A 13,978-nucleotide genomic window follows, 5' to 3' on the forward strand; every position below is an offset into this window, starting at 1 on the left:
ACATTGTTGAGGCCACTTTTGGAATATTGCGTGCAATTCTGGTCTCCTTCCTTTCAGAAGGATGCTGTGAAACTTGAAAGGGTTCAGAAAAGATTTACAAGAATGTTGCCAGGGTTGGAGGATTTGAGCTATAGGGAGAGGCTGAATAGGCTGGGCTGTTTTCTCTGGGCAGTCGAAGGCTGAAGGGTGATCTTATAGAAGTTTATGAAATCATGAGGGGCATGGATAGGATAAATAGACAAAGTATTTTCTTTGAGGTGGGGGAGTCCAGAACAAGAGGGTGTAGGATTAGGGTGAGAGGGGAAAGATATAAAAGAGACAACCTTTTCGCACAGCGGGTGGTATATGGAATGAGCTGCCAGAGGAAGTGGTGGAGGCTGGTACAATTGCAACATTTAAAAGGCATGTGGATGGTTATATGAATAGGAAGGGTTTGGGGGAATATGGGCCAAGTGCTGGCAGATGGGACTAGATTAGGTTGGGATATCTAGTCAGCATGGACGAGTTGGACCAAAGGGTCTGTTTCCATGCTGTACATCTCTATGACTCTATGACTATGACTCTAAATAGCTTGACAAATGGGATTCTATAAATGCAGTCAGCATCTGGATTCATAGTCTAGCGTTATATACCAAAATCCAAAATTGATTACATTTAATTTAGTAAACAATGTGCTTCTGGTTAATTTGGCCATTCAATTCATTGAATTTAATGAGCCCCTCTTTGAATCCCTTTCTTCAGTTAAGAGAGCTCTCAGTTCTGAGCTGTGTTTGGGAACTGTCACTTGTCCTGAGCAATATTGTGTTGGATCTATCACTAATGACTAATGTCACCCAGCCATTTAGTATGTTATCTAACTCAGTCTTCACCTTTCATCATAGTGAATAAAGTACCTGTACTTTCCTTGGAGTATCCAGGCAGAACACTCAACGTTTTCTTGCAGAGTAATGCAGTACTTCTGTTTTAATTTGCCTAAGCCTCTGAATAATCTGATAAATTCTCTTCCATTTGCCATGTGGACCATTGCATCCACCAAGAAACCAAGTTAAATGCATGCATCTCTACTATTCTGGTTCTTCAATGTGCCAAGGGTCACACTGACCCTTCATCCTTTGTCATTGAGTTTGGTGATAAATCGGCCACACACCTGAAGATCTGCATTGCTAGACCTTGTAGTTTTCTGTTTCTAAGTGCAGCATTCACTTATTATAGTCACAGCAGCTGGCAGCCAGTATTGAAACTGCTTCCCTGTGTCAAATTTAACTTCTGTTTCAAACTCTTGGAAATTTGAGGTGATAGTCCAGAACACTTTCTTGAATTTTTTGGATACGTGGTTTTCCAAATGACATTTCTTTGTCAGGAATTTTATTTTCCTTTTCCACTTGGGAGCTCTACAGCCTTCTGGACTCAATGGTGGCATGGTGGCTCAGTGATTAGTACTTCTGCCTCACAGCACCGGGGTCCCAGGTTCGATTCCAGCCTCAGGCGACTGTCTATGTGAAGTTTGCATGTTCTCCCTGTGTCAGTGTGGGTTTCCTCCAGGTACTCCAGTTTCCTCCCACAGTCCAAAGATATATAGGTCAGGTGAATTGGCAATGCTAAATTGCCCACAGTATTAGGTGCATTAGTCAGAGGGAAATGGATCTGGGTGGGTTACTCTTTGGAGGATCGGTGTGGACTGGCTGGGCTGAAGGGCCTGTTTCCACACTGTAAGGAATATAATCTAATTGAGTTCAACAAGTTTCAGGCTTGAGGCACCTTCTCCCAAGTCATTGCCCCAACCTCCACACACCAGGCCTTGTTATCACATGGTCTGCTACTACACACACCAATTGTTAGCTACTACTTGTCCCCATTAGCAGCCATTCATTTTTCCCAGGCTGATCGTAATCCACTCCTTTGTCTGTCCAACTACTCTGCTCTATCTTTGAGGTGAAAGTGAGGCTCCTGCACCTCAGATGCTGCCTGACCTGCTGTGCTTTTCTGGCACCACACTCTCGAGTCTAATCTTCAGCATCTGCAGTCCTCACTTTCACCTCATTGAGTTTAACCTCACTGCGAAGCCACTTCCAAGGATGCCAGAAGGGCTTTTGCTCGAAATATCGATTCCTCTGCCCCTTGGATGCTGCCTGACGTGCTGGGCTTTCCCAGCAACACACTCTCGACTCTGATTTCCAGCATCTGCAATCCTCCCTTTCTCCCAATCTGTACTCATTGGGAACAGTCCCTAAGAGCCACTGATGTGTCTCTCAAGCACAATGACACCTCAGATGACTGAGGAGGTCCATTTTAGATCCAGGGGTTTTTCCACAATGGGGACAGGCTTTGGGGAAATAGAATTCACAGCCTGGGTTGGCTTTCTCTTCCTTCCTTTGTCACTGATGTTCTACCTCATGGTCAAGGCTGTGAGCTTTGAAGTTACCTGTGCCTTGATGGATCAGACGATGTCATGCCAAGCAGTCCGAAGCTTCCTCATCCCAGTTAGTGATGTCAATGCCTCCGACATATGGAATGACCTTGAATGTATCCCTATAACTTTTCCTCTAGTCGTCCTCTAAGCATCTTTTTAATTCATTCCTGAAATGTGTACACCAGCATTTATCACCCATCCCTAATTACTCAGTTAAAAGCTTGCTGTAAGTCTGGAGGCAATGTAAAGGGGTTCATTAAGCTCCGTTGACTAGACAGCTTTTTGTGATGGAGATTGATGTCAGCAGCATGGGTTCAATTCTTGCATCAGCTGAGATGACCATGAAGGACTCTCCTTCTCAACCTCTCCCCTCACCTGGGGTGTGGTGAGCCCCAGGTTTAACTGTCACCAGTCATCACCAATGAGAGAACAGGCCTCTGGTCCAGTAAGACTATGGCAACTTTACCTCTTAGTCACATGTAAGACAAACCATGTAAGGATAACAGATTTTCTTTCTTCAAGGATGTAAGTAAACCAGATGGTCTATATGCAACAATCAAAGAGGGTACAAAGTCACCATTAGATGAGGCTATATTCCAAATTTTTATTGAATTCAAACTGCACTGTCAGTCATGGTGGGAATCAAACCAATGACCCCAGAGCATTAGTCTGGGGTACTGGAACACGAATGAAGTGACATCATTGCTACACCATTGCCTTCCCAACACAGGCCAATGGAAAGCCAGGAGAAGAGATCCTGCCAATGAAAATGGTTTTTGGACATCTGGATGTGATGGCCCATCCATTGGAGTTGGTTGCTCATGAGTCGGACTTCTCTGTACTGGTTCATGATTATAATTACATACTGACCAAACTGGCTAAAGATAGAACGTAAAGATGTTGGGATTTCCACCCTGAATAACACTAGTGAACCAGTTTGGGCTTTTTTTGCAATAATCCAATAGATTCATGCTTACCTTTATTGGTACTAATAAATTTTCATTAGAAAGGAATTTTGGAACTGAATTAAAATTCTCATAAAACCAATGTGAAATTATGTCCCATTTGATTTTCATCCTGAGCCTGCTGAATTCAATATCAATCAGAAAATTATCATACCACCATTTCTGATTTAGTATTGTGTGTTGCTATGCTGCAGTGCACTGGGGAAAATCACTAATACTTTACTTTCCCCTCCTTTCTATAGGTATGGATGTGTGGAGGTCACATGTATGATGCTCCTTGTTCCAGGGTGGGACACATTTACAGAAAGTATGTCCCTTACAAAGTTCCCTCTGGAACCAGTTTGGCAAGGGTGAGTACCTTAGAGAATGGCTGCCATTCTTTTTCAGGATGACCATAGTTTAAGTTTAATAAGTGGTTTCCTTTGACATAGGAATATTGACACTAACTTTAAAGGCACCCACCCCTCATACAATGGATGTAAAATCATGATTGGACAATGGAGAAAGTGAGGACTGCAGATGCTGGAGATCAGAGCTGAAAAATGTGTTGCTGGAAAAGCACAGCAGGTCAGGCAGCATCAAAGGAGCAGGAGAATCAACGTTTCGGGCATAAGCCTATTCCCGCATTTCAAATGTTATAATGCAATGTGACAATACTGTAGCTTTAAGAGGTGTGTTTTTGTCCTGTTTCTTTTTGAGACAGATTGGGGGAACAGGTGTCAAGCAGCCTGTGAGAACATAAACAACCTGTGAAGCCTTGGGTGTTTTTATAAAAGTTAGAACAATAGAAGCAGCCTGAATGGGTGTGTTTGAGCTCCCACAGAATGATGGATTTTTAGGTTTGGCTTTCAGTCGTTGCTGTTGGGGTCTTGAAGAAGTAGTATTTTCTTCCTCTCTCTCAGTTTCAGCCAAAAGGTCCGGGTTCTCTGCCTGCTGTGGGTGTTGCATCTGAGACAACATGAATTCTGAATTTGCCTTTTGCCAAGGGTGTGTTTATTGGATGTTACTATATTGAAACAGTTAATTAGTAATAGTTACTGTACCTACTGAATCATAGAATCATTTTATTCTGGTAAGATTTCCAACAGAGGTAAGGTTTTCCAATTCCTTCTTTCTTTCATTGTATTTTAACTATAGTGGATGAATAAAATGTGTTTTGCTTCAAATCTAGCAGTTTAACCAATCGAATTGCATCTAGAGTGTAATACCTTATGTTTACCTTAAAAATAAGAAAATATTAGGGTTGAGACTATCTTCTGAATAGTTGGAGGGGTCTGAACTGGTATAACCACAGGGATCACATAGTGGACAAAACTTGTTGAAAAGGCAGATGGGTGCCTAATGAATTGTGGCCTGATGACGTAAATGTAGTTGTAAGTGAAAGGGGAGCCATGGAATCCCTGCAGCTTATCCAAGGCAGGATCTATCGGCTCCCTGGGCCGATAACTCAGTGTAGGTGCGCAAAGGGGAGTTGTTCTGCTCTCGTCTCAATCCTCAAAGGATCCCAAATGCTTCCAGCCTATCCTGTACCCTCCCCAATTTCAGGGGCATAATTTCTCAAACTCATTCTGATGCTTCTATTAATCTGTAGAAAATACAATCGACTTCCCTCTTTGGCTCACAATGTAAGATTTCTTTAAAAAAAATAATTTGATAAAGGAGGTGCTGATGCTGCACTATCCAGTATCATGCTAATGTCTCAGAACAACAGTAACATTCTGTTTGGGGTCTATGAAGCAGCAAATAGTCTTCGTGTTGATTAAATGTCAAGTTTTTTAAATCAAGTGCACTCCTGATGAGTAGCCTTAAGTGATACTGCCACAATTCATGCATCATATTAAAACAAAAAAAACGCAAAGTACCTCAGGAGAATTAAAAAAACGATATTTGATTGAGACAGAATTGAGTTTACAATAGAAGCACAGTTCTATTTGAAGGAAACTGTTTGTCTACACTTTCTCAGTTTTGGAAAAGTGTTCAACATAACATTATGTGTTGTGACCAAGGCTGACTGATAGAGTATGTGCTGTTGTTAATTGTAAATGTTGTGTTTTTTTAATTTAAAGTTAGATTTATGTCATCCTTGATTCAAGAAACACCCAACAGCAAGTGTGAATTGATCTTAAGCAGAGTAGAGGTAGGGTAGAGTTTCCATTGAAGCTCAAAATGACACTTCTTCAAGTGTGAAAGATGATAAAAATTAATCCTCTTCACACTATATACCTACAATCCACATACATCTTCCATATAAATATCACTATTAAATCATTGAAGTGCTGAGGAGTTCTACTCAGTGCTCTGGTCAATATTTGTCCCTCAACTCACATTACTGTAGTTGATTATTTTGTAATTATCACAGTGCTGTTTGTGGGAACTTGCTGTATGTAAATTGGTTGCCTACATTTCCTACATTATAACAATGACAACAATCAAGCATTATTTCATTGGTCATGAAAACAATTTGGTATATCCTAAGGTCATGAAAGTCGCTGTAAGTCTGTAAGTCTTTTCTTCTGTTGTTCTCCACTTCAGATTTGGTCAGTCAAGTTGTACTGGAGGAGAATAAAATTGTTTCACACAGATTTCTAACTACAACACATAATTTTTAAGTAGTTTGAATGTCATAAAGTTTACGAATTATTTTGTGAAGTACCATGCAGCCTAATTAGACACAATTATTAGGGTAGAAATTAAGGTAGATAAAGGTAATGTTTGGTTTTTAGGAGCATCTTACGTGAAGAAAGAAAAATCGAGAGTTGGTGAGGTTTAGTTAGTGAGATAATTCCAAACATTTTGGGCCTATAGGCAGCCAAAGGCATGGTTACGGATTGCAGAGTGTTGAAAATCAGGGAAGCTCAAGAGGCCAAAGTAAGGCAAGTGGACAAATCTCAGTGGGTTGGGGTCTGGATGGGATTATAGCAATGGGAAGGGATAACCCCATGGATGGATTTGAAAACAAGAGTGAGAACTTTAAGATTAAAGTGTCACTTGATCGGAAACCAATGTCAGACAGAGAGGCAATCAAAGGTTGATCAGTGAATAAATTCCTTTCGTTTCTGACTACAGATTGCATTGAGTTTGAATTGTTAAGGAATGTTCAGGAGAGATGTCAAACAGAAGTCTCAGTTCTGTGTTCAGTAGAACAAGTGACCTGTGCCACCTCTGACTATGGGCTATCCCAACAAGGGAAGAGAATATATTCAACAAGTTTATGCAAAACCAGCAGTACCACAATTACTTATTGATGCTATAGTTCTCCATACTTCCTTTCTCTTTCTTCCCAGTCTGTTATCATTGATTACATTTAGCAATAGCTTTGTTCCATGAATGTGGACAAGAAGAGGTTGCAGTGAGGGATCAGGTCATCAGTTGACAGATTTCATGCCATCATAGAGTCATACAGCATAGAAACAGGCCCTTCAGCCCACCAGTTCTATACTGATTAACAAATACCAAATTACACTAATCCATTTAAATGCATTTGGTCCGTTCCCCACTCTGCCCTGGCATAACAGGTATTGCTACCTTAGTGAGTCATACTGTTATACAGCATGGAAACAGACCCTTTGGTCCAAACAGTCTATGTTGAACATAATCCCAAACTAAACTGATCCCACCTCTCTGCTCCAGGCCTGTATCCCTCCAAGCCTTTTCTATTCATGTATTTACCTAAGTGCCTTTTATTAACGTATTTTAATAAATTCAACAGTTGATGCATTTATGATGTAGGAATTTAGGAATAGACACTATTTCAATTTAAAGTTTAATGCACTTGGTCTGATGTCAAAACATTTGAAGAATTAAATTATACTTATCACATTAGTTGCAATGGGAAACTCTAATTTGCTCAATATTATTTCATTGCATGTCAGAAATGCAACAGCATTGTTTATTGGGGACTTACTGTATTCCATGATTGTTTTCAGAGAATCTAATCAAAAGCAATATCCTTCCATGATCATTTTGTGCAAAGATAGGAGTGTGAGAATGAATTAATGTCCTGTCTTGTCTGTGATATCTTTGCCAAGTTGTCCCTTTCAGGCCAGCTACATTAACAATGTAAATATTACCTTAGTTGAATTACTGTCTGAATCATCCACATTTTCGAGGGGGAATATAAGTTAGGCTTTTACTCAGTACTGTAATGAATGAAAGGAGGCTGCTATGCCAAAATTCATTCATTCAGGGTGGTGATTTTTGGAAATGGTCATTGCCTGGCATTTGTATGGCGTGACTGTAACTTGTCACTTTTCAGCCCATGGAGAGAAAGTGGGGACTGCAGATGATAGAGATCAGAGTTGAGAGTGGTGCTGCAAAAGCACAGCAGGTCAGGCAGCATCCAAGGAACAGGAGAATCGATGTTTCGGGCATAAGCCCTTCTTCAGGAATTCCTCATGAAGGACTTATGCCTGAAATGTTGATTCTCCTGGCCCTTGGATGCTGCCTGACCTGCTGTGCTTTTTCAGCACCACACTCTCAACACTTTTCAGCCCAAGCCTGGATATTGTCTATATCTTGTTGCCTTTGAATATGGACTGCTTCAGGATCTGAGGAGTTATGAAAAGTGCTGAACATTGTGCACTCATCAACAAACATCCCCACATATGACCTTATGATAGAAGGAAAGGACCAAGTGCACTACTGTGAGGAACTCCTGTAGAAATGTCCTAGAGCTAAGATGACTGACCTCTGACAATCACAGCCGTTTTTTCTATTTTCCAGGTATTTGGAGAAGAATTGATTTATTAAGGATAGTCAGCCTGGCTTGATGCAGGGGAGATCTTGTGTCATTAAACTTAATTGATTTGTTGATTTGATTTGATTTATTGTAGTCACATGTACCTAATTACAGTGAAAAGATTTTTTTGTGAGCAATACAGGCAGATCATAGCAAATCAGAACAGACAGACCATAGGATGCTCAGACAGAGCGAGGCATATAAGGTTACACAGTAGAGGAGGTGCACAAAGCAAGGTCATTATTAGGCAGATCAACTTATTTGAAATTAGAGAGTCCATTCAGCAGTCTAGTAACAGCAGGGAAGAAGCTGTTCTTGAGCCTGTTGGTGCATGTGTTCAAGCTTCTATATCTTCTACCTGATAGAAGAGGTTGTAGGAGAACACTACCAGGGATGGATGGGTCTTTGATGATATTGGCAGTATTTCCATTGCAATGAGAAGTGTAAATGGAGTCCTTAGGTGGAAGGTTGTCTTCCATGATGATCTGGGCTTTACACACACCCTTTTGTAGTTTCTTACACTCCTGGGCAGAGCATTTGCTGTACCAGACCATTATGCAACCGGATAAAATACTTCCAATGGTGCATCTGTAAAAGCTAGTGAGGGTCCTTATGGATATGCCAAATTTCCTAAGCCACCTGAGGAAGTAGTATGGAGACTACTGTCAGAATGGTGGAGGTGAACTCATGCGGCAGGTAGAAGGGCCAGCATTTCACTGCAAGGTAGAGTTTTTTTAGGAAGTAATGAAGATAATTGATGAGGGTGCCAGGTTATAGTCCAACAAGTTTAATTGGAAGTACAAACTTTCGAAGTGCTGCTCCTTTGTCGGTTGGCTATCTGATGAAGGAGCAGCGCTCCAAAAGCTTTTACTCGCAAATAAACCTGTTGAACTATAACCTGGTGTTGTGTGATTTTTAACTTTGTCCATCCCAAACCAACACCAGCACCTCCAAATCATGATGAGGGTAGAGTGGATATTGTCCTCATGAACTTTACTAAAGCATTTGATAAAGTTCCTCATGGTAGCCTGGTCCTGAAGATAAGTCACGTGGCATTCATGGTGAGTTGGCCAGTTGAATATAAAATTGGCTTGGTTATAAAAGACAGAGGATAGTTGTGAAGGCATATTTTTCTAACTGTGACCAGCGGTGTTCTGCAAGGATCAGTGCTGGTACCTCAGTTGTTTTATAAATATATGTAAAATGATTTGGATTGAAAATGTAGGTGATCTGATTGTTGGAGATGTGGATAGTGAGGAAGGTTATTAAAGAATACAGTCCAATAGAGAAATGTTGGACAGAGAAGTGGAAGATGGAGTTTAACCTAAGTGTGAAGTGATGCATTTTGGGAGGTCGAATGCAAAAGAAAATGTACAGTAAATAGCAGGACCTTGAGGAGCATTGATATGCAGAGGGATTTTGGGGTACAAATCCAGAGCTCCCTTAAAGTGGCAACACAACTGGATAAGGTGGTAAAGAAGGTTGCCACCCAGGTTGATAGTGCTGTTAAGAAGGCATACAGCGTGTTAGGTTTCATTGTTAAAGGGATTGAGTTCCAGAGCCGCAATATCATGCTGCAACTGGACAAAACGCTAATGCAGCCATACTGGAATATTGTGTACAGTTCTGGTCGCCATATTTCAGGAAGAATGTGGAAGCATTGGAAAAGGTGCAGAGGAGATTTACCAGGATGTTGCCTGGTCTGGAGGAAAGGTCTTATGAGGAAAGGCTGAGAGACTTGGGTCTGTTCTCATTGGAAAGAAGAAGGCTAGAGGAGATATGATAAAGACATACAAGATGATCAGAGGATTAGATAGTGCAGACAGTGAAAGTCTTTTTCCTAGGATGATGACGTCAGCTTGTACAAGGGGGCATAACTACAAATTGAGGGGTGATAGGTTTAAGACAGATGTCAGAGGAAAGTTCTTTACTCAGAGAGTGGTAAGGGTGTGGAATGCCCTACCTGCCAATGTAGTCAACTCAGTCACATTAGGGAGATTTAAACAAAACCTGGATAAGCACATGGATGATGATGGGATTGTGTACGTGGACGAGCTGAGTATAGTTCACAGGTCGGTGCAACATTGACGGCCGAAGGGCCTGTTTTGCGGTTTATTGTTAGATGTTCTATGTTCTAAGGTATATAGAATACTTACCTTCATCGGTCAGAGCACTTACACTGAGTGTAAAAGTTGGCAAGTTATGTGGCAGCTTATAAAACTTTAGTTCAGCCACATTTGGAATATTGTCTGCAGTCACTCCCTGATATGAAGGATGTGGAAGGATTTTGCCTGGATTCGAGTGTAGTAGCTATAAGGAGAGGTTGAACAAACTTGGATTGTTTTTGCTAGAATATCGGAGGTGAAGAGGCAACTTAATGCACGTGTAAAAAATCATCAGAGAAATGGACCGGGTGCATAGTCCGAGTCTTTTTTCCCACAGTGGAAATGTCAAATACTAGGGGACATAGATTGAAGATGAGAGGGGAAAGGTGCAAAGGAGATGTCTATTTACACAGAGGATGATATATGCCTGGAATGCGTTGGTGGGGGCAATTGGTGGAAGCAGATACGATAGCAACATTTAAGAGGCACTTAAACAGACACATGAAAAAGCAGACAATAGAGAGATACATTACACACAGGCAGATGGGATTAGTTTAGAGTGGCACATTGGTTGGCAGTGACATGGTGGGCAAAGGGCCTGTTCCTGTGCTGTACTGTTCTATCGTACTATTTCAATCAAAGGGGAGCTATTCCTGATTCACTCTAAGTTCAGTTTTGCTCAGGCTCCTTGATGTCAGACTTGTTTATTGTGAGAGAAGACTTTTCTTTGATACAGAGTACAAAAGGCTAGCACACAATTTATTTCCAAACTTTAAACTTTTGACCTAAGGTTGTTCTCAAGAAGAGAGGAAATCGTAGCTTCTTGCACTGTACAAATGTATTTTTCAGCTTTTTGCCTTGAGGGAGGATGAACGTTCCCCTCACAAATGGGGCAGAATTTTAAAATGTCACAAAAGGATCAACCTGGGCAAGTGGCAGCGTGGCATTATTGTCTCACTTAACAGTATCAAGCCGAGGGATTTTACAAGTGGGGAAAGAAGCCAGGCTGGAAAGTTAACATTCACTACCAATATTACATAGATGAAGCAGCCAGATGGTGTGACAATATTTCTTCATTTGTTCACAGGATGTGAGTATTGCTTGCTAAGCCAACATTTAAAAGCAAAGTCCTGCAGTTGCCAGAGACCTGAAATAAAATTGTAAGGTGCTGTTAAAACTCAGCAGATCTGACAGCATCTATAGAGAGAGGAGAAGGGTTAACATTTGGTTTCAATGATACTGTTTCAGAACTAAAGTCTACTGGAAAAGTTACAGAATCGATGTTGTCTTGTGACTAGCAGGGTAGGCATATAATTTCTTCCTCCTCATTTCCCTGCCAGATTGACAGCTTGTTGTAGTCCATTGTTTATTGTGTTTGGTAATAGATTATTCTCGTAGTTCTGATATTTGGTTTGTCATGGACCTGTCTTCTTGCTCGACCCGACACTCCTCATGTGAACAAAATAAAAGTTCCTCTTGATATGTCATTTCTTCTTTATTCAATGTTGCTTTTCAATTCACAAAAGGACACCATAAGGTCTGGACTCGATATAACTTCTGTAACATGTTCAGAAATTATTAATCAGCTCACATGGAATGAGATATGGAGAGAGCAATCTTAAGTTGACATCACATCAGCCAGGTATCCAAGGGTTGTGAGTGGCCCAGCAGAATTGTTCTTGTGTAAGTTCCATTCTTTCCTTTGCATTCAAGCTTTTTATCTCCTCTCCACCCACCACCCCACCATGATTATTCTAAAGCAGATTGAGAAGGAAGCTGTTTGTAACAGTGTAAGCAGTCACATGGGGCTTGATGTTTGCAGTCATGGACACTTCCAAAATGACAGGAAGAATCTGATTCCAGGATTCCGTACCCCATTCTTAGTGCCTCCAGTTTTCACTGGTACGGAATTTGGAGTCTGAATTCTATGTTCCCAACCTAGCCAGCTCCACTGAATCACAGAATCCCCACAATGTGGAAGCAGGCCATTCGGCCCATTGGGTCCACACTGATTCTCTGAAAACCAACCCACCCAGACCTAACACACTACCCATCCCTGTAACCCTGCATTTCCCATGGCTACTCCCCTTAGCCTGCATATCACTGGACACAATGGGCAATTTAGCATGGCCAATCCACCTAACCTTTGGACTGTGGGTAGAATTGAACCTGGGTCCCTGGCAATGTGATGACATTGGTGGATGTGCATTGTATCAATATCCATTGGTGGATATTATATCTGGTGCTCCCAATGTGGCCTCCCTTACATTGGGGAGACCGAACGTCTTCTCGCAGAGCGCTTTAGGGAACATCTCCAGAACACCCACACCAATTAACCCCACCGCCCCGTAGCTGAATATTTCAACTCCCCCTCCCACTCTGCTGAGGACATGCAGGTCCTGGGCCTCCTCCGCCGCCACTCCCTCACCACAAAACACCTGGAGGAAGAACATCTCATCTCTGCCTCGGAACACTTCAATCCCAGGGCATCAATGTGGACTTCACCAGTTTCCTCATTTTCCCTCCCCCACCTTACCCCAGTTCCAACCTTCAGCACCATACTCATGACCAGTCCTACCAATCTTCTTTCCCATCTATCTGTTCCACCCTCCTCTCCAACCTATGACCTTCATACCTACCTACATCCACCTATTGTACTCTTGGCTACCTTCCCCCAGTCCCACCTGCCTCCCATTTATCACTCCACACCAGAGGATCCCTGCCTCATTCCTGATGAAGGGCTTTTGCCCGAAACATCAATTTTCCTGCTCCTCGGATGCTACCTGACCTGCTGTACCTTTCTAGCTCCACTCTAATGTAGACTCTGATTTCCAGCATCTGCAGTCCTCACTTTCGCCTATTGTGGAAGAATGTTGCAGGTTGCAGGGAGACTTAGATAAACTGCAGTATTGGGTTGAAAGGTGGCAAATGGAGTTCAATGCAGTTAAATGTGAGGTGATTCACTTTGGGAAGAATAACAGGAAGGCAGAATACTGGATCAATGGAAAGATTCTTGGTAGTGTGGATGTGCAGAGGGATCTTGGTGTCCATGTACATAGATTCCTGAAGGTTATCACCCAGGTTGATAGTGCTGTTAAGAAGGCATATGGTGTGTTAGGTTTTATTGGTAGAGGGATTGAGTTCCGGAGCCGTGACATCATGCTGCAACTATACAAAATGCTAGTGTGGCCTCATTTGGAATATTGTGTACAGTTCTGGGCACCCCATTACAGGAAGGATGTGGAAACATTGGAAAAGGTGCAGAGGAGAACTACCAGGATGTTGCCTGGTCTGGAGGGAAGGTCTTATGAGGAAAGGCTGAGGGACTTGGGTCTGTTCTCACTGGAAAGAAGAAGGCTAAGAGGGGACTTATTAGAGACATCCAAGATGATCAGGGGATTAGATAGGGTGGACAGTGAGAGTCTTTTTCCTATAATGATAACATCTGCTTGTATGTGGGGGCATAGCTGCAAATTGAGGGGTGATAGTTTTAAGACAGATGTTAGAGGCAGGTTCTTCTCTCAGAGAGTGGTAAGGGCGTGGAATGCCCTGCCTGCCAATGTAGTTAAGATTAGATTAGATTAGATTAGATTAGATTAGATTAGATTAGATTACGTTACGGTGTGGAGACAGGCCCTTCGGCCCAACAAGTCCACACTGACCCGCCGAAGCCAAACCACCCCCATCCCTGCATTTACCCCTTACCTAACACTACGGACAATTTAGCATGGCCAATTCACCTGATCTGCACATCTTTGGA

General features: G+C 42.0%; 1 protein-coding gene across 6 annotated transcripts in view; it reads left to right on the forward strand.

The window, feature by feature from the left end:
* galntl6 (polypeptide N-acetylgalactosaminyltransferase like 6) overlaps positions 1-13,978 on the forward strand; it is a 1,318,845-nt gene that overhangs the window by 1,148,392 nt on the left and 156,475 nt on the right. For 5 of the 6 annotated variants that reach the window (XM_072591724.1, XM_072591725.1, XM_072591722.1 and 2 more), the window contains exon 9: positions 3,618-3,725. The exons of the other annotated variant lie outside the window; for it this stretch is intronic. In XM_072591724.1, the coding sequence (XP_072447825.1) occupies positions 3,618-3,725 (108 nt within the window). The remainder of the gene's footprint in view (positions 1-3,617; positions 3,726-13,978) is intronic. 6 annotated transcript variants of the gene reach the window in all.

Source organism: Chiloscyllium punctatum, chromosome 2, assembly GCF_047496795.1.
Source record: "Chiloscyllium punctatum isolate Juve2018m chromosome 2, sChiPun1.3, whole genome shotgun sequence".
In the NCBI taxonomy this organism is placed as follows: Eukaryota; Metazoa; Chordata; class Chondrichthyes; order Orectolobiformes; family Hemiscylliidae; genus Chiloscyllium; species Chiloscyllium punctatum.